The sequence below is a fragment of the Typopeltis vanoorti genome, chromosome 12 (assembly GCF_054136105.1).
Source record: "Typopeltis vanoorti isolate ZY-2024b chromosome 12, IOZ_Tvanoo_1.0, whole genome shotgun sequence".
NCBI lineage: Eukaryota > Metazoa > Arthropoda > Arachnida > Uropygi > Thelyphonidae > Typopeltis > Typopeltis vanoorti.
Window position 1 is genome coordinate 138,823,559 of NC_143560.1, and position 24,234 is coordinate 138,847,792.

Genomic DNA, 24,234 nt, shown 5'->3' on the forward strand with positions numbered 1-24,234 from the left:
GTTTGATTGTTCGAATTGTTGATTCATTTATGACATCAAAATCTCGATCCAAGATTTTGAATATTTTTCTTCAAAAGAAATTAATTTTGTTTTCAATGTTAGTTTTTCCCTTTCGTTGCAGTTTGTGGCCATTACTATAAAAAATAATTTTTTACACAAAAAAGCAAGCGTTACATATTGCATGTAACTCACCAGAAAATAAAGTGCTCAGCTTGAGATGAACACACTTGTGATTTTTAATGCACTTTCCTGGCAGAAACGAGGACAATTTTCAACAATAAACGTTTTATACGGTAAACAATTGAGGTACATGCGTGCTAAAGGGTATTTCCCCTAATGTAAATTTGCTACTTATAATTACATGCGGGATACAGGCAGACACAAATTTAACGAAGATAAAATTTGATTTTTAAGTCGTGCGGTGAAAAACACATGAAAAAATTAAAGGTTACTGTAATTTGTAGACTGTGTTTTTATCGGAACCGTGTTGTATAAGTACCGCGTTCAACAAGGGTTACTACAATTTTAGACTGTGTTATATCGAAACCGCGTTGTATAAGTACCGTGTTATACGAGGGTTACCTGTATTTAAAAATTTATGTACATTTAATCATACAAATACAACAATTATTTTACAAATGGTATTCTATCTTTTTCAATTTAGCTACTTGAATACAAATTCTACCCTGCAGTTCTTTATGAACTGGTCAATAACATTGTCATAAAAATATGGTTGTAACTTAATTTTCCCAAGCAACACGCACAATTTTAAAGGCTGGATGAAGCTCACTGGCTAGAGCTACTTTAACTGCGTATGACCCATGTTTAAGCAACAGGGCGAGATGACGTGGAGGGAATGGAAATGGCTATGCGTGCACATGAAATCACAGTGCTGAAGCGAGGACCTAGATGCTCCTACAACCGAGCAAGCCTGGTGTTGGCCTTCGATACACAACGCAAAGCTCAATTATTTCCGTGCAAGCTTAAAACGTTTTCTATCTACAAAATAAAAGCCTAAATGGAATGCTTATAAATGCATGCATTTATTAACAAATAAATATTACTTCTTTCTCAATTAATGAGAATGGAGAATTCGCCACTGATGCATAGCATTATACATGTCTGCAAGGAGATGTGCTTTACATTATGGGATACTAAGACAAGTGATGTGAAGTCATACCACCTTTACGAGTTGCCCCAGTCCTGAAAATACTTCAGGTGCAAACTTTGTTTGCTTACACTTGGATAAAGGATTAAACCGAATAAGAAGAATGTCCAAGATTGGTAAACTACTAGCATTTTCTTTTTTCCATGGTGAATTGAATTTGTGGGTGAAGGCTGTTGATCTATTGTAGGAAAGAGGTAAGCTCATTTTCAGAATAAGTCTAAACAGCAAAGATCTCATTGATGAAACAAAAGAAAGGGTTGGGGATGAATCGATGAGAACATGGTATCTTCTAGATGGTTCAAAAAATAGTTTGCCAAAAGAGGAGACAGAAGGCTATCCATTCTACAGATCTTGTTTTTTCCAGCTGAAATATACTGAATGTATAACAAATTCAAAAATCTTCACAACATCAGGAGGGAAATCATCATATAGTAAACTAATATTGTCAGATAACGGAATGTTAAATAGAGAAACAATGTCACAGCTGACTAACATATCCGACCCTCGTATTTAAATACTCTTGATTTTTAAGAAAATGTGTGAAATTCTTGACAAATCTGTGTGGATTGTTCAGTGGGCAGTTAATAAATGTGAAAGAAATTTAGCAATTCCATTGGTGGGAGAGTCGATACATTTTTACAGTTGGTCTTACTCAACAACCTTCTTTATGAATTTTTGGGAAACCATATAAACAATGAGTCCTTCCAAAATGGTCCTTTTGGAAGGACTACTTGATTTTGGATTTTCTGGATTTTGTATATAAAGTATCTTTATCCCAGCTAACAACTTCATTAAGGAGCAAATTTAATTGTTTAATCTGTGTTTTTGCAGGGTTATAACAAATTTCTTGATAGGTTGAGATATCCTATAAAAGGCAGTCTATCTTCCTCTCATAGTCTGCCTTATCCATTACCACTACAGCTTTTTGTTTATCTGCTTTCAAGGAGGAGATAGTGGTAAGTCCATGCCATACTTTTTTTTTTTTATGTGGGTAAAAATTATTTTGTCGCACAGAGTGACCAGAACATTGTAGGTGAGCAAAGAGTATCATGATATGAGGTGAAAATTTGTCCTGAAAAAAAAAAAAAATAAATAAATAAAATAAATAAATAAATAAAATAATAATCCATGTAACCGGATTGAAAAGGGAACTACAGAATAACATCAAATTTGACAAATTAGTAATTATTCTTTTTGGACACAAGTTAGATGCTTAATGGAGTGAAACACACTGAGAAAGGATTCAAAATATTATTTAATTCTTCCAATATTTTATAATAATAAAAGTCTTCTCCATTTCTTTTTCCTTTTTGGCGTATACTTTAGTATTCTTTTTCATAGTCCATTTGGTGGCATTCTATTCACATGGTCAATCAATTTGTTTCTATAATTATCTGTTGTTTGTCAAGTTAGTTCAAAATTTCTGTTTTATTTATTTATTTATTTTTTAATTTTTTTTTATCTTGTTTAGTGTAACTTGTTATTCTTCTCAGAAACTTTATTTCTGCTGATATTATTCTCTGTTGGTCTGGTGGTAAAGTTTATACATTGGTTATTCATAACTGCAGTTTTTTTAAGGAAATACACTGAATTTTTTTAAAATAAAATTACTTCATGGGAACCTTTGAAGAAAAAGCTTTCAACTCTGTCCCACATAGACACACTGTTTGGCTACTTTGTTGATGTGTTCTCCATTTGGTCATATATGGCCTGGATACTCTCAACATTTTATTTTATTGCATCTAAACAACCAACTCCAGGATCCAGTTCACCTTAGGAGAGTGAAATAACAGTCTCGCCTTCCTAGATACTTTAATTATATGCCAGCCTACTGGATACCTAGCATTCTCCTTTTACAGAAAACCCACACATACTGCTGGATACGTTCACAGTTACATCCCTCCACTCCCAACAGTATGGGATTATTAACACCCTATATAACAGGGCAAAATTAATTAGTTCTGGTAAGTGCCCTCTCCACTAAAGTCTATCACATTCACAAAACCTTCTTAGCCAATGGCTATAATACTGCTGTGTCCAATAAGTATTACTCTGAACAGAGACTCCACAAAAATTATCGCCATTTCTTATATATCCAGAGTACATCTTAAAAACTAGCTAATCCTGGGAAAAAAAAAAAAAAAAGACCTTACGTTTATAGACCATATAAAAAAATTGGGATCCCTTATCCACTCCACTAAAAACCAGCCACATTTACCAGATCCCTTGCAGTTATAACCTCTCCCTACTGTGGCTAAACAATTAGTCCGTCCAACATCAGAATCACATAAGGACTATATCCATTTCCACCACTATAGCCAATCAGGACTTGCTGACCATGATTTTTACATCAGTGGCAAGATATGCTGTAAGAAGGCCACTCTACTCCAGTGTAGCAAATATGAGAGGCTTCCTCTAATCTGCTTCTGCCCTGAGAAATTACCCAAACTTCAGATGAGGTTCGGATTGTTTCTGAGGGTGGATTTGATTGTATGAAACTGCTCCAAATTTGGGAAGCTCTGATCCTCTGTACAGCCCAAAAGCTAAAGACACTCATTTTAACCCATTGGGGAGGGGGAGGGCACTATTTTGGACTTCAGGCCTACTTTCGGTTACCATGCCTTGGCCTCATTACTCAGTATAATGCTTGCATGCACTATTGTACTGTGTTCCCTGATGATGGCAATTTGAGTTGGCCAAAATATTGGAAATATTAATGAAATTTATTGTAGTTAATATTAGTCTACAATTTAATTTCCTTAAAATACTACAGTTATTCTGTGGTTTTTTAAGGAAATTTTTACAGGTATTGTTCACACTTTCACGTCCATGGTTAAAGACCAGAGTTCACAAATGGGACAAGACAACTTTGTGAAGCAGAAGTAATTCACTCACTTTCTATAATAAAGTAACAAGTCAAATTAAATAAAGGAAATTCTTGCAACATGATATTGCCAGACTTTGCAAAGGCATGTTATAGGATATTGAATTAAAATTCAGTGAATATGAATCTGATAGACATCAAAGAGAGGTGTAATGTAGAGTTGAATTAAGGAGAAAGCATGTGGCCAGTGATATGCTATATGGCTGTGTACTTGGACTGTTGTTTAATTTGTTAATGATATTGAGGATGATTTGAAAGGGAATAACCAGCAAGGTACTGATGATCCTATACTGGGAGAGAAATAATAAATTAATGTGATTATAAAGATTCTGCAGAATAGACTGACATTGTAGGTAGAGTAATGGTTTCCTATTCAGTATCATAAAGTTTTACATTTTGGATTGAGGAGATTGCAGCCTTTTGGCTCTATACTTTAGTAATTAATTATGCACTTGAGAGTTCACTTATGGTGAATTTAACTTTTTTTTTTTTTTTTTTGACATAGGATTGCTGTGGTATTGAACAGATGGTTTTTGCTCTCTTTAGGCTGCTGCCTGTCTAATGAGAACCAAACAGCCTGAAACAGCTGTCAGGCTAGTGAAACCTAATTTAAGCACCAATAAAAGGCAAATGAACAGGCTCCTTGTGCAGAGTTTGTATTTTTTTAAGTAGTGCAAACCAAGGCAACTCCAATGCTGAAGATTATATTATCATAAGCTTTGGTAAATTTTGAAACTTTTGTTAAGTTTCTTTCTCTATCATTGTCATAACACTAATTACGGATATAGTTCTGGTCTTGTTATCCATCTAATATTCTTTTTTGAGATCTACCCATGCCTTTCTTTCCAATTGGTTTATATTTTATTATTTGCTTAGGATATCGAGTATTGACCATTCAGTTTATATGCTCTATTTGGCTATAAAATATGGATAACTCCTCAATTTTAATATTAGTTATGTGTTTCATCACAAGATTGCACCACAAGAAATTGAGCATACTATAGGTTTGAAAGTGATAGATCAGGTAATTTGAGTATAGGAAAATGTATTGCAGAAGTAGGGAAAATAGTAGCAATAATCAAATGGATGTTGAAAAACACAATAAGGGATAGGAATAAGGAAGATATTGTCCCTCTTTATAAAGCTTTGATACATCAAGAATCTAAAATAAGTAATGTAAATCCATCAGAATGGCAAACGTTATTTGATGTTGACCATTAATCTAGACATAAAAAAAAAAAAAAAAAAAAAGTAGGATGAAGATGACAAACAGGTAAAATCCTATCATGGCACTATGGCTGAAATGACTGCATTGGATAACAGGTCATACTTCAGTTGTTCAAAAAAAAATTTCCAAATTTCATGATGAATTTATTCCACAGTACAATTTCTCAGAGAAAATTTCTTTTGGTACCATCTACCAGTGTATTTATTGTAAGTTTTTTTTTCTGAAAAGAAAGGGGAGGGAGATTTATGAAGAAACCAAATACACACTTTTCCTAAAACGGCCCAAAAAATTCTTTTTCTGCATCGTAATTTTATCTCGATTCAGTTTAATGAACAAATCCACAAGTATTCTCTATATTTCACACATTCACATTCTCTATATTTATTTATTAAATGAAATAAATAAAAGTACTGTTATTTATTTGTTCTTGGTTTTATGTTGCATTGTTTATTAAATGTTTAATGACAAACCAGAAAAACACAGGATCATACCATCACACTGCCATCTCCAAATTTCATAGGGTTTCACACTCTGGTAAGAGATATTCACCGAGGCTTTCACACCTATACCTGTCCATCTACTTGATAGAGTGTGTAGTGTGATTCGTTGCTCCATAACATAGTTTTCCATGCCTTCAAATGCTACTGTATGTGCTATTTGCACCACTGAAAACTGTGCTGCATGATGTTGGTTTGGGTAATGTGGGGTTTGCATATTGCGTTCCTTACATGGAAATCCATGTTGTGAGCTTTGGTTCTGAATGTTTTTGTGCAGATTCATGTTCCATTCAATTCTCAGAACTCTGCATTTAATGGGTCAGCCAATCAATGGTGGTTTTTACATATTATCCTTTATAGCACCTTACGGCCATGTTCGGTGAGTGCTGTGAGTCATCCACTGTGGGGTAGCACTTGCAGTTGTTCCCTGCACCTCCATCTCAGTATGGTATCACTCATTGGTGACTTGGTATGTCCCATTTTGTCAACAATTTGCCAAATAGATAGGCCTGCAAAATTGCTTCGCATCCTATCAAACACCTCTTTCAAATTCAGTCGGTTCCCTTCTCACATCCATTTCACCCAGACATAATTGTGCCCTGACTTAAGAGCATTATATTCCTCCAATTTATACCAGCTACAAACATATAGCTCATTACTTGGCATGATCCACCTTACCTATGGTGGAATCTGTTGACTTCTTTTCCAGTAGTGTATACAGGACCCAACAAATTATGAAAAATCCTGCTCGTCACTGAAAAAATTTTACTCACCTAAGACAACGTGTTTTGATGATATATTCCAATTAGTCAATAAGAGTTTACACTTCAGTCTGCAGCTACTTGCCAGCTAGCAGTATGTATACATACAGCCTCTTGTGGTATGCAAAATACAGTATTCCTTATTAGACGCATTTCCTCCCAGTGGTGGGAGGACTAGGGGCCATACATGGAAGCTGGGCAAGAGTGTGGTTGGCAAGGGTGTTAGAGCTAGGTTTTTTACTTGGAGAGTGGTGAATGAGCTGCCAGAGTCTGTTGTGGGTGCCATGACTGTGAATGAGTTCAAGGAGAGGTGTGATGGATACTGTGTGAATGTCAAATAGTTGTTCTTGACATGATGTTAGGGCCACCCTCGAGAGTCTATCGACTCCTTATGTGCCCATAATAATAATAATAATAAAAATATATATAGATATATACATATATATGTATATATACATATATATATATGTATATATATTTTGGAATGAAAATTTTTGTCCTCTTAAGGTTTCTGTGATCTTTGATGAGAATCAGCAGTTCAAAACAGTTCCTTGATAAAAGGCAAATATGTGGGCACCTGAACAGGGCTCATAATCTTTTTAAGTAGTGCAAGCTAAGGCAACTCCAATGCCACCAGTTTTATTCTCATAAACTCTCAGGTTTTTTTTTAAATTCTCCCTGTATATATATTTTATTATGAAATAAGGATGGTTCTTTTTATTTTTGCATGTGGTTACATGGTTAGGTGAAGTATTATTACACATATTTTCAATATTTCTTCATTCTGCAATTTGGCTGAAGCATCAAATATTGTACTGAAGCATGCTGAATTAAATTTTAAACATTCTAAATTGGATTTTGTAAACAGATGTTTGAACAAAAAATATGCACACATTAAAATAATTTTTTTTTATTTTCAAATATAAAAATAAAAAATATTTTGAAAATAAAAAATATAAAATATTTTTTATTTTCAAAATATTTCTGTATAAAATTTAATTCAGTATAATTCAGCTGAATATTCAATGCTTCGGCCAAATCATGGTTCAGCATATTCCTAATGGAGATGACTAAATAATAATAATTTGATGGTAAAACTTTATCTTTCTCTCTCATCTTAGAAATAGTTGCATATGGGCTAATTTCCTAACTGCAGGATAAATGCTAGTGGAATAAGTAAATATTAAAAGATATCACTAAACACCAGTCCACTATGGAGTATAAACCTTTGGAACAATTGAAGAATTCCCATCATGGCTAGATGTTGGTATCCAGATTGGGTAAGATTGTTTTTGTCCTCTTTTTTTGGTTAAAAATAAAAAGGAACATTGAATGCTATCTGTCCAGAATGATAGGAAGGTATTTACTATAATCATCACTGCAAGAATTAAAATGAGCCAAAAGATTGGCTTCTTCTGGAGATAATAAAATGATAAACCATCTGGAAGCAAAACACTTGGAATAAGGCTGAACAAAAGTTATGGAACTAAGATGACTTGCTTTGTCAGAGATAGCAGTTTGAACTTGATGCAAGTTTTCTTACCTTTTGGTCATCAGAAAAGCAGTTAGTGAAAACTTGCTTTTAGATTTTTAAAGTTTCAGTACAGGCTAAAAATGGTAATTTGAGATTTCACTGAATGCCTCTTGTAGTATAAAAAATACAGTATTCCTTATTGGAGGCATTTCCTCCCATTAGGAAAGTATGCACTGTGGTTGCCAGAGTTGCATTTGCAAAATGGGCCCCCATTGTGCAAAGTGGGAAGAGGCTAATATTGCTCATCACTAGATCATTAGTGCCATGCTAGTTGATTAAAACAATTAAGGCATGTTTTCCAAGACAAATGGCTCAAGTAATTCAAATGGCTATGTGCTACAAAGACAGAGTTGTATTCTGCAATGTATAAAAAATGTCCTGAGGTTGCTTACAGAAACTCTAGATTACTACAAGATTTTTGAGGCTTTTTAAAAGTAGAGACATTTAGGTTTCATGAGACTTCAGTTTTCACAAAAAATGCTGCACTGTAGATACCTGGGTAACATAACACACCCAGCTGCTTTCCAATAAAGATGGGTTCTAAAATATTTGAGCACCTGAAGTACCTTGTTATAAAGCTAAATTCAGGAAACTATTTACTGACTTCAAAGAACTTCATAGGGCTCAGTAGTAGAACAGTATCAAAATGACTTGAAATGTAAAGAATTTATATATATTGCTGATGTTGTTAAACAAAAATTAGTTAAGAAAATCAATACTCTATTAACTGTGAGTCTTTTTCTAGATACTTCTACAGATATTTCAAATGAGAAGCAACTTGTCCATTATATGCAATGCATAGATAAAAATAGGAAGAGGTATTTGTTTACATAATTTCTTTCCAAAACTCAGCTGCAGTGTATTTTGATATTAGAAAGTGAAATGAAGAAACTTTTCTTGCCAGAAGACTAATAATTGGTTAGCAGGTATAGAAGCACATACTAGGGAAAAATTAAAGAGAAATATGCCAGATTTGTCACATTATTGCACGTAATTTGAATTTGGCTCTTTCAAATTCTATTAAAGATGTTTCCTTTTGTTACTGAAATTGAAACAGTGTATGTAGAAAAGATTTCTGAACCAATAAATTTTTTCAATGGACTGGCAGTTGGGAAATCATTGATAGACTACTAGAAATGCAATTCTTAAAATGCAGCAAAATGGAACTATCCATGACACAGGACATGGAGTTTAAACTCCATGGCTTCTTTCTTAATTTCCCTTTCCTTGAAGGAAATGCATTAAGTGAAAGCCAATGCAGTTTATTCAATTCTAAAACATAAAACTTACTGTGAAATTGAAGCTGTGTTTAGCAATTTAGCATATTAATAGTAGAAGTCGAATTAACTTATTGTTGAAGAAATGAGCAAGCTTTGTTTTATTTTGGCTTCAAAAACTATTATACAGAAGGATAATAAGTATCTATTATCCTTTCAATTAAGAATTAGATGAATGCTTAATTTCCCTGAAAGATTACTTTTTTTTTTTTTTTTCAAAATTTAAATAATTGAGTATAGAAAGTATTCTTTTTTTTCTTTTTCCTACAGTTAAAGCTACAATGCCATTATTTACAGTAGTATTATCAAGATTAATTTTAGGAGAAAAACAAACTTTTAAGGTAAGTTCTTGATTTGAAGCATAAAGTATGAATTGAATTATTTATTTTATAAATAAAAAAATCCTGTAATAAAGGATTTATTACTTTGCACCAAAGATCGACTAACTTGGGAACTGGCAGAAAGAAAAAAAAAAAAAAAAAGCTTCCTTAGTAACTGAAATCAAACTCTTTCTTCTGTCATTTGACTATTATAGAGTTACAAAGTTATGCAGGCACCAGTTATTATATATTATTGTATGCTTATTATTATTTAGGCATTTCCATGAAATCCTAAATGACTCAGTGGAAAGTCCATACTAATTCATATATAATGCCTATCATACCTCTTATTCAGTGGAATGCAGTTGCAACTTCTTCTGTCAACCCATTCTGCTCATTCATCATTTCTTTCCTCCTTCAGATTAGCCACATAATTAACCAGATCACTATCTCCCTCGCCACCACCATTGGCAATGCTTTTTTATGCACGAGAAGTCCTGAATGCAAAGTTTAGTTCTCAACAATTCAATATCACAGTGGATATTTTGACATCAATTCTCTTTTCACCAATATAATCCTCCTTATTGATCATATCGCTAATTAAAAAAAAAAATTTCCCATATATCTCAATATTTTTGCCATCTAAAGCAGTGGATGCCCATTCTTTTTTTTTTAGATGTGCAAATAAGCACATGTACCTATGTTTTGTTGTGGGACAAATATATAATAATATTGTATTATGCATATGATGTTTATTTATTATATAAATAATTGTACGTTTGGGGTAAAAAAAAACACACAGGACCACAGAGGTGGTAAATAAGATGGATATAAAAGCTTAAATATAAAGAGCCAATAGGCTTCGTTTTGGCGATATAAACATTATTCAAATTAAGGGGATATTAAATCCCACATTGTTTTAAAACCGAATAAGAAACTCAAAGATTGGAATCTGAGAGTTTCATGCCGAATATAGTAAACTATAAAAGTATCGGCGGTTACTAGTGTGAGCTAATTTGCATTAACTTGCTAACTTGCATTAGCTCACGCTAGTAACTGCCGATACTTTTATAGTTTACTATATTCGGCATAAACTCTCTGATTCCAATTTGAGTTTCTTATTCGGTTTTTAAAACAATGTTGGATTTAATATCCCCTTAATTTGTATAATGTGTATATCACCGAAACGATTGTACTACGTACTAGGACTACTTGCATTAGCTCACGCTAGTAACCGCCGATACTTTTATAGTTTACTATATTCGGCATGAAACTCTCTGATTCCAATCTTTGAGTTTCTTATTCTGTTTTAAAACAATGTGGGATTTAATATCCCCTTAATTTGAATAATGGATATAAAAAGTATAATAATTTATGTATTTATAATGATTATAAATGCAATGAGAAATTTAATTATAACGTACTTATTACAATATTTAGGTAACGAAAATATTAATATGTAACTTGATACTAATTTTATCTGTAAAATATATATTTAAAATTTAATGTGAAACGTTGGTATCCAATATAAATTGGTGGGCTGATTTGAAAGTCTCCTCAGGCCATAGGTTGAGCATACCTATCTATGGTATTACTTCGCTTGGAAGAACAAAATGAACATAAACATAGAGCCTTGCTATTGTTTTCTCTCTACCTCCCAGGCCAGTGTAGTGTTTTAAAAAGAATCTCTTGACACAGCTAGTGTTTTCTATTTGGCTGCATGGTCAGAACATATTAGGCACATCCCTCCGGCAGCCAATAATCTGGCCTTTCTAGACACCCTTTTTTTCACAACATGAAGAATATGTACTCACAAAGGCAGATATATTCGCAAACATTTTCATCATCTATCCGAGCAGTTTGGTATTATTAAAACACTAACAGTCTGTCAGTCTGTTTTAACCAAATATCTCTCGAAAACAATCTTAATGATTTCACCATACCATCTTATCTGATGGCTACAATTATAATGGAATCAACAAAATACTTAATCTTCCCACAAACCTCTCAACATAAATTAAATAATGCTATTATTATCCCTTATGTCGAAAGTTTTTTCACTTAGTTATACTACAAATTAAAGATGTGAAGAAATTATATTCTCGGTTTCATCCTTTATAGAAGTGCAAGAAAACAAAGTAGTTTTCGCATGAAATGACTTTACAACTGGGTTACTTGTATCTCGAGACTAATGACTTCAAATCAATTGCCTTAGTATCCCATAATCAGGGAAACTAGAACTATTAAGGAGGGGAGGAAGTGGATATTGTTGTGTCCCATTTTACGATTTTTATTCTATCTAGTAATTTCCTCTTATCTATGTTCTACTATTATCTATGCTCGAGATAACACCAAAATTTTTACTAATACTTAAGTTAATTCTCCCCTTAGTATCTCTAATATTTGTATTATGCTGCACCTTTTGGGACATTTAGTTTAAGATATTATATACAAAAACAAGGAGAAAGAACTAAAATATGTCTGAAAGTGAAACTATGTTGCAGTCGTGACACTTTATCTCGTTTCTTAACACATTAATTTCTTGCGTGATTAGGTTCGTAATTTTTCAAGTGGTGCATTGGACAGCAATTTCAGACAACTGTTTTATCATTGGACAAAAGGTTTATTAAATTCCTTAACATGGTACAATTCAAATATTAGTTATTTCTCAATTCAATGCTATACTAAATATTTACAAACTAACATTAGCTTATCACAAATAATTAAGCTATGATCCTATAATGGGTATTACGATCATGCCGCCATTCACTAAATGTCATATACTAAAGTCCTAGTATTGTTTTCTTGGTCACTTCAACAGTTCAGTATTAGAATAATGATAACTAATACAGGCGAATCTTAGTTAACACGAGATATATTTTACAGTACCTTTCTTTCTTGAATTTTCCATATGGGCCTCTACCTTTTTCTGATCGAACTATCTTGGTATAACCTCTCCAATAATCTGTTTCTCCTACGTTCCTTTTGAAATTGAACTTTGCTTACGCGGTCTTAACCTCTCGTAACTTAGGACACACTTTGAATCATCTATATAACAGCTGTACAACTCGCGACGTGCACATCGATTTCTTTACTTCTTTCCCTTTCTCGTAGTTGACACTGGAGTTGAAACACAAAGAATATGCTTTCTTTTCTTTGACTATATGGCATTCCTCACTTCTTACATAGGAAGTACGGAATCAAAATCCCGCTCACTTTCGTTTCCGTGTTGTGACGACAGAGATATAACCCCTATCTCGCCACTCAGGAAAACACCGTGAAATCCCTACGAAAGAGCTCGCGAAGAACTCTCCTGGAACAGAACCAAAACCAAAAGCCAAAAAGAGTCCCATCTCTTCTGGGGGGGGGGGGGTTCTAACCCTTTTATACCCTCTCTCCTAACGGCACCTTGGGTAGGGGAATAGTGAATGCAGAAGATGTCAAAATTTTGCAGGATGATTTGGATAGATTGGAGGTATGGGCAAAGGAGAATGGATGTCAATTTAATGTGGCAAAATGTAAGGTTATGCATTTTGGGCTGAAAAGATTAGCAACAGTATATCACATTGGTGGAACTGTACTGCAGGAGATTGATGAGGCCAGGGACTTGAGAGTGTTGGTGGATAGGGAGTTGAAGTTTAGGGGGCATATCGCAAAAGTGGCTAAATCAGCTCATCAAATCACTTGGATGCTGAAGAATACTTTGATGAGCAGAGATAAGCAAGTTATTGTTCCTCTGTATCGAGCCTTGATAAAACTCATCTTGATTACTGTACCCAGATATGGTCACCTAGGTTTCTTCTTGTTGGGGAGGAAGTTGAGAGGATCCAGAGGCGAGTGACCAAGATGATAGCAGGTCTATGGAATGAACCTTATGAAAACAGGTTGAAGATTTGTGGGTTACAGAAATTGGTTGATAGGCGGAAAAGGGGAGATATGATTGAGACATCCAAATTGCTGAAGGGTTGCTATAGGATTAATTCAGATGATATTTTGTTTCAGAACAGGACTGGTGGTGGGAGGACTAGCGGACATCCATGGAAGCTGGGAAAGAGTGTGGTTAGTAAGGGTGTTAGAGCTGGGTTTTTTTTACTTTTAGAGTGGTGAATGAGTGGAATAAGCTGCCAGAGTCTGTTGTGGACGCTATGACAGTGAATGAGTTGAAGGCAAAGTGTGATAGATATTGTGTGAATGTCGAATAGTTGTGATGGACATGATGTTTAGGGCCTCCCTTGATGAGGCTAAAGACTCCTTGGGGTCGCCCGTAATAATACAATGCACATATATTTATGGACATATATAATGCAATGTATCATGAGAAAAGCCAATACCCAGATGTTTGTGCTTGGAGTCCAAATTGTCCAAAACTTGGGCAATTCCTCAGCTCACCCAACGAGTGACCCAAGGATTATTGAACTCAGTGGCAGTTCAACCCTTCCACAAAGAAGAACTCTCAGCTCTGCCCAATGGCATACTCACCCCACCACCAGCAGAGCTGCTCATAAATCAGGGAAAAACATCCACCAAAGCAGCCACAAGACATCCTCAGACTTCCCACATCAGATGTTGGAGAAGGTCCAGGGACGATTGATTAAGCTGGTTTGTGGTCTCTGGAATGTGGAGTGAGGCCAGATTGAGAGAATGCAAATTACAGAGCCTAGTGGATAGAAGGAAGAGGGAGACATGATCAAGATGTATAAGTTAATAAGTGATAATTGCCAGATTAGCATGGATGAGATTTTTCATAAAATACCTGTAGATACAGGGAAGAAAGAGAGACCATTCCTGGAAGCTGTATATGGTGGGTGTTAACAAGGGAGATGAGGAGTAGATTTTTTTTCATGGAGAGGCTAACAATGTCAAGTTCTTTCCAAGTATCCTTTTTTTAATATGATATTGCCATTGATGCCATCTGTTCACACAACTAATCTTTCTCGGGATTCTCGTATCTGAGGTCTCTAGTCTTTGGTCAAATGTTTTATTTCTGCACCAGCTCTCAGATCAATAAGTTAAAATTGGTTTGAACACAGTCTTATATACAACTAATTTAGTGTTTAGACTAATTTATCTATTATTCCACATAAATTTATTCATTTGACTTCCTACCATACCGATTTTGTTGATTCTGTATTCTATTTCCATATTTAATTTACCTACCTACCTATCATCCGGCATTACAGCCTGTTGTGAGCCTTAGCCTCCTGTACAACTTGCCTATACGATCTTCTATCCTTGACTAGTCTTTCCCAACCTTTCACTTTCATAGTAGTCAGGTCTTGGATTACGCTATCAATCCTTCTTAATCTTGGTCTTCATTTTTTTCCTTGTTGCATATATCTTTTCTCTCAGTATTCTTTACGGAAGTGTTCCATTCTCTCTACATGACCTAATCATTGCAATCTCTGTGCTTTTATGAACCTAACAATATTGATTATTATTATTATTTGTCACCTCCAGGGAGTCCAAAGACTCATCGAGGGAGAGCACCTGCTCTACAACTCAGTATCCACCACTCACAATCCACCAACCAAACGCGACTACACCAATGCCATCTACCGCCGACCACTACCACCAGTATTTCGACAGGAATCACAAACATCCATGCCCACAGCAGGATTCGAACCTGCAGCCTTTTGGCTGGAGAGCTGATACTCTGACCATTCGGCCAGCCAGGCTGGCAAATATCTTCCTCTTTTAGTATCTGACTAATTTCTTTGTTGTACTCTATTCTCCATACATTGTTTTCTTCAATAGGCCCATAAATTTTTTTTATGATCTTCCTTTCAAATTTCCTCAAATTGTCTTGGTCTTTTTCACTAAGAGTCCAAGCTTCACTTCCATATGTAACCACGGGTTTAATGGGCTTTTATAAGTATTTTAGTACAGTTACACTTCGAGTTATGTAAATAATGCGCTCCGTAAACCTTTATGTAACTCAAATTTTATGTAAGTCTAATTTGTAAATTACATACATGCAATAAAATGTTCAATGGCTACTCATACTGCTGTCTTACATTAATTTTTTTGCCATTAATCAGATATTTTTCATTTTTGGGGTGATTAAAAAAAAATTCAATTATAAAAATATTTATCAATTGTATTTGAATAATATACATCACTTTTTTTGAATTTGAATTTTGACTATTTGAATAATAGTCAGCGCCTCTTCTTGGTAATAATTGTAATAATCTTCAAAGCTACCACACCTTTCGTGCTTTCGACAATGCAAACTTTATCCTTCACTGTTGTATTCGCTGTTGAAATAGGTTGATTTATTTCCTGAGCTATTGTTGATAGAATTTTCCTGCCTTCATACATAAGAATTATTTTCAACTTTTCTTCTAAAGTAATTGCAGACCTTTGTTTTTTAAGTTTATTACCAGCGCATTTGGTTTTGTGTTTGCATTCCACTTTAAGGATAAAAAACAATGAAACTAGCAGTAATAACAAGGGACCGAGCTAACCACACGAGGCATCTACTCAAAGCCGTGAATGTGTTCATATGCACAAGTAGATTTATTACGTAATCACTGCGAATATACGTAAGTCGCGTGTTACATAAGTTGAGGTGTAACGGTATTTCTGCTAATTAGCTTGCTTTTAATCATGTTCATATTTGCATAATATGCTTTATTACCAGTTTGAATATATTCTTTAATTGCTATAGTTGATCGTGCCTCATTCTCAACAATATCTCCTAGATATTTAAATCTGATAACTCCTTGAAAAATTTTCTGTCCAACTTGCAGATTTTGTGGTTTTCTTCTTATTTCTGAAGTTGACATTACTGTATATTTAGTTTTATTTGCATTGTTCTCTAATCCCATATCATTAGTTTTTCTTTCCAGTTCATTATACACTTCAATTAACAGTTTGATCTAAATCCACATTGGTATTCTCTTATTTTCTTTTTGGTAATGTCTTTAAGCCTGTCATTTATTATGGATGTAAGAATTTTTAAAACTACATTAAGTAATGTGATACCCTATAATTACTACAGTCGAATTTATCTCCTTTTTTATAAATAGGACAAATTATGCTTGCATTCCAGCTGACAGGCATTTCTTACTTGGACCAGACTATCGAAAATATATTCTGTAGTACAAAACATATTGAATCACCTCCATGTTTCAGTAATTCTGCAACTATATTATCTTCTCCTGGCACTTTATTATTTCTCATATTTTGTATTTTAGCTTCAATTTCACTAGTTGTTAGTGATAGGGATATTCTCTTCTACATCAATGTCCTTTCTTGTTTTTAATTGAATATTTTCCTCATTTTCTTCTCCATTTAATAAATCCTTAAAATATTCTGCCCATCTCTCTACTATTTTATTTTCCTCTCCTGATTAATTTCCTTTCATATCTTTACATCCACTAATTCTTGGTTGAAATCCTTTTTTTATTTTTTGGATGGCAGCATAAAATTTTCTACTTACATTTCATTTATTTCTTCTATCTTTTTTTTTAGTATATTATTTGCTTTTCTTCTAAGCTCGTATCTCTCCCGATTTACTGCTAGTGTTTAGCTGCATCATTTGTAGTCTGGCTCTGTTCTCTTTTATAGCTGCATTACATTCTTCATTATGAGTTCTTTCCTTTTCACCTATCGTTTCAGCACCCACTTCTTTAATCATATTTTCTACTCTATTCCATTTTCCATCAATGCTATTGAATCTATCAGCTGTGTTATTTTCCATTTTATTTAATTTAGTTTTCAAGTTATCTTGCATTTCTTAGCTTCCTTTACATCATTACTAAGCATATCTATGTCCCATAACCCAGCCTTCTTTTTTGTCATCTTTATCACATTTGATAATCTTTTTCTTATAATCATTTCCACTAGATAATGATCGCTGTCACAATTCCGGCCTCTACAACTCCTGACATCAATGACAGAGGAGAAATGACGTCTCGACACTAAAACATGATCAATCTGGTTTACTTCATTTGTGCCTGGTATTCTCCAAGTTCCCAGGTGAATTGCTTTATGCGTGAACGATGTGCTTCTTATGAATAATTTGTTTCTGATTGCAAATTGCATCATTAAACCACCATTTTCATTGTTTTTATATTGTAACATAAATATTCCTGCCACTTGCTTTTGATTTTTATCTCTCCTAATCTTATCGTGAAAGTCTCCCATGAATCATAGAAAATCATACCTTTGTGTCTTACAGCAGATTTTGTCAAGTTGCTCATAAAATCGATCTTTATCAATTTCTTCTTTCTCCTCAGTTGGTGCGTGAGCTGACATGTAATAACAGTAATGTTTCTAAATTTTCCTTTTAGGCTTATTTTGCATATTCAGTCACTAATAGCTTCATATTCTAACATACTTCTCCATATTTCCTTGCATACTATGAAGTACACAGCAGATCAGTTTGTTCATTGGGAGCACTATAAATAAAAATATAATGCTGTTTATCAATTCTCCCCTGTCCTTTCCATCACATTTCTTGTAGTGCAATGAGGTCTGTTTTATATTTCATCATTTCGTTAGCAACTTCATTCATCTCTCCTATTTGTTTCATTATCCTTACATTCCATGTTGCCATTTTGATACTCTTCTTCTTATTTTATTCTTATTTTTCTGTCTATTTTGTAATCCAATCATATCCTTTTTTTCCATTACAGGTCGGTCACCATCGAGTACTATTTGGAGGCTTTGTTTGTATCAGTTTCGTAGCATCAAATTTTTTATATCATTGGGTTGTCAGCCCAAAGCACAGCCCTCCTCCTTCATCCAGGCTTTGGATTGTCTGAAGTGATCACTACTCAGAGTAACCAACTTCAGGCAGAGTTATTTAATTTATCATCTTTACTAAAAATCGTGATTGAGTACGTGAAATGTTTTACTTCTTCTATAGGTTCTCCATTCACATTGCAGTTGATATTTTTAGTGTTTCTTTATTTCATTGTCTTTGTCCTGTTATTGATGATTTTCATACAAATTTATTACAACTGTTATTCAATTTATTTATTAAAAAGAACCCAGATTAACATCCCAATTTTAATATCAGGTTTAATGACACTTTATAACATGGTCCATATAGATAATGAATAACAGAGGGATAATGTACATCCTTGTCTGACACCAGATTTAACATTGAACCATCTTCCTGTAGTTCCTTCAATTCTAACTGCTGACTTACAACTCAAATAAAGACTAAGTATTGCTTGATATAATTTCCCATTGATATAATGCCCCAACTGATAACTGAGCTGACACCATATAACTGTAACGCTTTGAATAGTTTTTCTCTTGGCACCTTGTCGTATGCCTTTTCCAGATGTACAAAACTTAAGTACAGATCTTTGTTATATTCCCATCATTTCTCAACTATTTGTCGTAAAGTGAAAATCTGATCATGACAGCCTCTATTTGGCCTGAATCCAGCTTGTTCTTTATCAAGCTTCTCTTCCACAATCCTTCTCAACTGATTCTCAAGTGTACTTGAATAAAGCTTACCAGGAACACTCAGTAGAAAAAATACCTCTGTAATTATCAGATTTAGTTTTCTTTCCCTTTTTGTATATGGGTATTATGAGAGCTCTACTCCAATCATCTGGAATTCGTCCCTCTGTCCAAGCCTTCTGGACTATGCAGTGCAGTCACTGCAAGACTTTTAAACTTTTATACTTTTATACTTGAGCATTTTTGGTCAAATATCATTTACTCCTACTGCCTTTCCACATTTCAGGCTTTTTGATGTCTTTTTCTACTTCAAGTATGGATATGTATTCCTGATTGCATGCCTGTTTAGTGTTTTTTACCACTGTGCTGTCATTACCTGTTTCATTTAGCAATTTTTTGAAGTAATTACTCTATACATCAAAGATATATTTTTCTCCAGTTTTCATGTCAACTTTATCATCTCTAATTCCTTTTACAGCACTCTTTTCTCCATTTCTGAGCTTTTTCAACAGTCTCCAGAATATTTTGTCAGAATATAGATTCAGGGCTCTTACTACTGAATCTCCAAGGTTTGGTTCCTATTCTCAAACGCTTTCATTTTTTCTTGAATTATGTTTGTATGTGTGTATTTTTGTCTACAGTTCACATCTGAGAGCTGCTTAACTTTTACTGCTTTAAAACTTTTTTACATGTTCTTCTTTTCACCATGAAATTTAATTTTATCCTGCTCAAGACTAAATGGTGATCTCTTCCAGTTTCAAATCCTCTATATACTCTAGTGTCCTGCACTAGGAAGAAAACATCACTATCAACAATAATATAATCAGTCCGACTTTTCTTATTCTTTGCCTCTTCTCCCCATGTGAATTTATGCACATTTTTATGTTGAAACATTGTGTTAGTAATAACCAGTCCATGTCCTCAGCCGAAATACAACATGTATTTGCCATTATTATTAGCTTTGCTCTTTTCTCCAAATTTTCCCACAATATTTTTGTATGTCTGACAATCATTTCCTACTCTGCCATTTAGATCCCTAACAAGGACCAACTTTTCCTCTTTCATTGTGTCAGTTGCTTTCTCTAAATCCTTAAAAAAAATTCCTCCGCTTCTACCTTAGTAGAGCCTTCTGTAGGAACATAGGCATAAGTATGTCTCATTGTCTAGTTCCTCATTCTGATATTTGCCCACATCTCTTTACTTGATATAGCCTACCATTCAAAAAGATTAGCCTCATATTTAGTGTTGAATACTATGGCTACTTCTTCTTTTGCTTGATTCTCATTGGCTGAATATAACATTTTGTATTTATTGCTCAGAATGATCTCACCAGTTTTTGCCTTTTTCAGTCACTCCTATTATGTCGATCTGGTACTTATCCAATTCCTCAGCTAGCTCCATTTCTTTGCCATTCGGGCTTCTTATGTTGATAGTACCGATGTTGAACTCCGGTGATGTTGAGTTGAGATGGGTTTTAGGATTTGTTCCAGTAGCTGACTTTTCGCTATTTGCCCTGGTTCCCTTGTGAAAACAACGGCGGCCTTGTTTAACCGGGTGACGCCCCACCAAGCATGAAATTCTGTCATGTTGTACCATCATTTTCTATTGTGATTTAAGCAAGTAAGAATACAAGTTAGTTGGCTAAATCCCAAATTGCCAGCCCATCCTCGTTCATTCAGTATCTAAGTAGATACCTAACAGGTTGCACCATGAGACGGTGTGGATTGGACATTAGGTCAGAAGCTTGGTAGGTTCTCTGCATTCCTTTAAAGGTTATGTGGAAGTCTCCTCTCAATTATACAGCTTTGACCCTTTCTGGATTTTTTTAGAAGTATAATATCTGCATCGAGTAAAGAGCTGAGATTAGCATCTCACCTGTTTACTTTATGCAGATGTTATTCTCATGTTTTATGTGATGTGATCCATATAGATTATGAATAATAGTGAAGACAGGTGCAATAGTGTTCTCCCTTGCCTCTCACCTGATTTTACATCAAACCATTTCACATTTATTCACAATGAAAAAGGAAAAGTTTGTCCTTGTTGAAGATCTAAATAGCAGAGTGGGAAATGATCCAGACATATAGGAATCTTTTCTGAAAATTTGGAGAAATGAATAAAACTAATAATAATGATAAGTACTGCTGGATTTTTGTTCAGGACATGGACTAGTTATTACTAACACCACTTTCCAACATAAAAATATGCACAAATTTACATGGAGAGAAGATGCAAGAAATAAGAAAAGTCTTGTTGATTGTTATTGTTGATAGTGAGGTTTTCCTACTGGTTCAGGACACAAGAGTATACAGAGGATTTGAAATAGGAAGTGATCACCATTTAGTGTTGAGCAGTATAAAACTGAATCTAATCTTTAAAGAATAGAATTTCATATTAATAAGAAGAATGAATGTGTAAGAAAGTTTTAAAGCGATTCAAAGTTGAGCAGCTTTCAGAGGTGAATTGTTGACTCAAATACACAAATAGTTAATTAAGAAAAAATGAAAGAGATTGAAAACAAGTACCAAACTTTGGAGATTCGATGGTAAATGCTGAAGAAGGCATTAATTGATTCAGCGAGGGAGCGCCATGTGGTGAGGTTGTCTGTAAGGATGATAAAATCCAAACTCCATGGTGGACTAAAGAAGTTTAAGGGGTAGTTAGGAAAAGACAAAAACATGTCATAAGTTCCTGGCAAGTAAGTCAGCTTGTGATCTTAAAGAATGTAGAGAAAAATGTAAGAAAGTGCGGCACTGAGTATAACTAAGTAAACAAATGTTTACTTAGTTATACTTGCAAATGTTTCTTGTGGCTATTGAAAAAAGTTTAGAAATGGAGGAAAAGAATCAGAGATAAAGATGACATGAAAACTGAAAATAAAAATATTCTACTTGGAGTAATTACTTTGAAAGATTGTTAAATGAAACAAGCAGTGACAGCATGATGGTGGAAAACACTCAACAGGTATACCACCAGGAATACATATCAGTACTTGAAGTTGAAAAAAGTAATCAAAAACCTGAAATGTCGAAAGCCAGCTGGAGGTAGATGACTGGTCAGATTCCCGTAGTACATATCTCATAGTGTCCATCTATATAAAGCAATGTGAGAATTACAGAGAAATTTCTCGATTGAGTGTTCCTGGTAAGATTTATGCCAGAAAGTAGAAGCTTATAATGGATGATGATATCAGCTTGCCAGTCACTCATCCCAGTTTATACTTGAAAACATGCTAGAATACTGTAATTGTGAAACTCATTATTTTATAAATTTGGGTGATAGTAGCAGACTTAGCATCACTTTTACTTTTGGAGTGCATCAGTAGATAAGCACCATATAATTTTTGCCAAAATATTAACTTTGAAAAAAAAAGCTATATGAACTTTTTTTTGTCATCTAATTATACTAAGTATCATTATAAATCTTAGCGATTGAGAGTAGATTTCATTGTTATGTTTCTGTCTCAGTTTTTTATTGATTCTTCTTCTTCTTCATGGTTGCCAACCCCCTAGAAGGAGGTTGGCAACCATGTCACGGAATCTTTTTCTTTCTTTTGCTGCTCTGGAACATTTATGGTAATTCAAGCCAGTCCAGTCCTTAATATCTTCAAACCACATTCTCCTAGGTCTACCTCTCCCTCTTTTTCCATCCAATTTCCCTTCTAATATTAATTTCTGAATGCCTTCTTATCTAGTTAGATGTCCAAAATATTTAAGTTTTCACTCTTTAATTATTTTCAATAATATACTTTTAATTTTTGCTTTCTTTAAAACATCTTCGTTTTTCATTTTCTCTTTCAATGGTATTTTCAACATTCTTCTGATGGTCCACATTTCGAAAGCTTCTAATTTTTTCTCTGCTTCTTTATTTAGAGTCTAAGTTTTACTGTTGTAGAGAAGTCTTGACCAGATATAGCATTTTATTAATCTTTTTCTTGTGTCTATATTAATGTCTCTGGATGCTAAACAGTTTTCATATCAGTAAAGGCTTTTTTTGCTATCTCTATTCTTCTTTTTATTTCTTTAAGGGAATTTCCTCTGTCTGTAAACATTTGTCCCAAATATATAAAAGACTGAACCTGTTCAATTTTCTTTTTGTTAACAGTTATGTTCAGTTTCTTATTTATTGGTTATTTTGATATAATCATGCACTTTGTTTTCTTTAGGTTAATAATTAGTCCCATGTCTAAGCTTCTGTTATAAATTTCTGTGATTAAGTTCCGAAGATCATCTTCAGATTCAACTATAAGAACTGCGTCATCTGCATACCTGAAGTTGTTGAAGTTCCTACCTCCAACTTTTACATCCTTCAGTTCTGAAATATTTTCACAAACTTGCTCACTATATATATTGTATAGTAAGGGTGATAAGACACATCCTTGCCTTACTTTTTTTTGATTTCAAAGTTGGCAGAATATGCATTTTTATATCTTATTGAGGCTATTTGATTCCAGTATATATTTGTAATTATACGTAGATCTTTTCTTTTAACCCATTATTCTGTAGGATATGTATTAATTTCTTGTGATCTATTGAATCAAATGCTTTGGTGTAATCAATAAACCAAAGATATATGCTATTCTGGTTGTCAAGGCTTCTTTCACGTAATGTTTTCAAATTGAAGATTCCATCTCTTGTACCTTTGTCTTTTTGAAAACCTGATTGAGTGTCTTCTGTTTCTACTGACAAAGTGCCTTTTATTCTTTTTAGGATTATTCTCAGTAGTAATTTTGTAACATTGCTTGTTAAACTTATTAGTCTAAAGCGTGGTGGTGGGGTACTGCTTATGATAAGTGATGACCTAAGTCCTCTAAGAGTGGAGGCTTTGGAAGGAAGTGAGGCAAATGATTTTGAGAGAGTATGGTGTGAGGTAGAGGTAGGCAAGACAGGATATTTAGTGGGGTGTTGCTACAGACCCAGGAGCACAGAGGATGGGGACCAGGAGATGTTTAGACAGCTAAGTTTGGCAAGTGCAAGAAGAATGATTGTTATGGGAGATTTTAACTACAGTAGTATAAATTGGAGAGAGGAAGATGCATGTAGCAATAGGGGAATGGAATTTCTAGAATTCTTGAGGGACAAATGTCTTAGACAACATGTAACAGAGGGAACAAGAGGTTCAAGAGTTTTGGATTTGGTTATAGCA

General features: G+C 34.1%; 1 protein-coding gene across 3 annotated transcripts in view; it reads left to right on the forward strand.

Annotated features, from left to right (window-relative positions):
* LOC150101255 (solute carrier family 35 member E1 homolog) overlaps positions 1-24,234 on the forward strand; it is a 119,867-nt gene that overhangs the window by 10,955 nt on the left and 84,678 nt on the right. For 2 of the 3 annotated variants that reach the window (XM_090402267.1, XM_090402266.1), the window contains one exon: positions 9,620-9,690. In XM_090402267.1, coding sequence (XP_090258393.1) covers positions 9,620-9,690 — 71 coding nt within the window. Of the gene's footprint in view, positions 1-7,679; positions 7,819-9,619; positions 9,691-24,234 lie in introns of those variants that run through there. The other variant, XM_090402268.1, reaches the window with a different exon arrangement.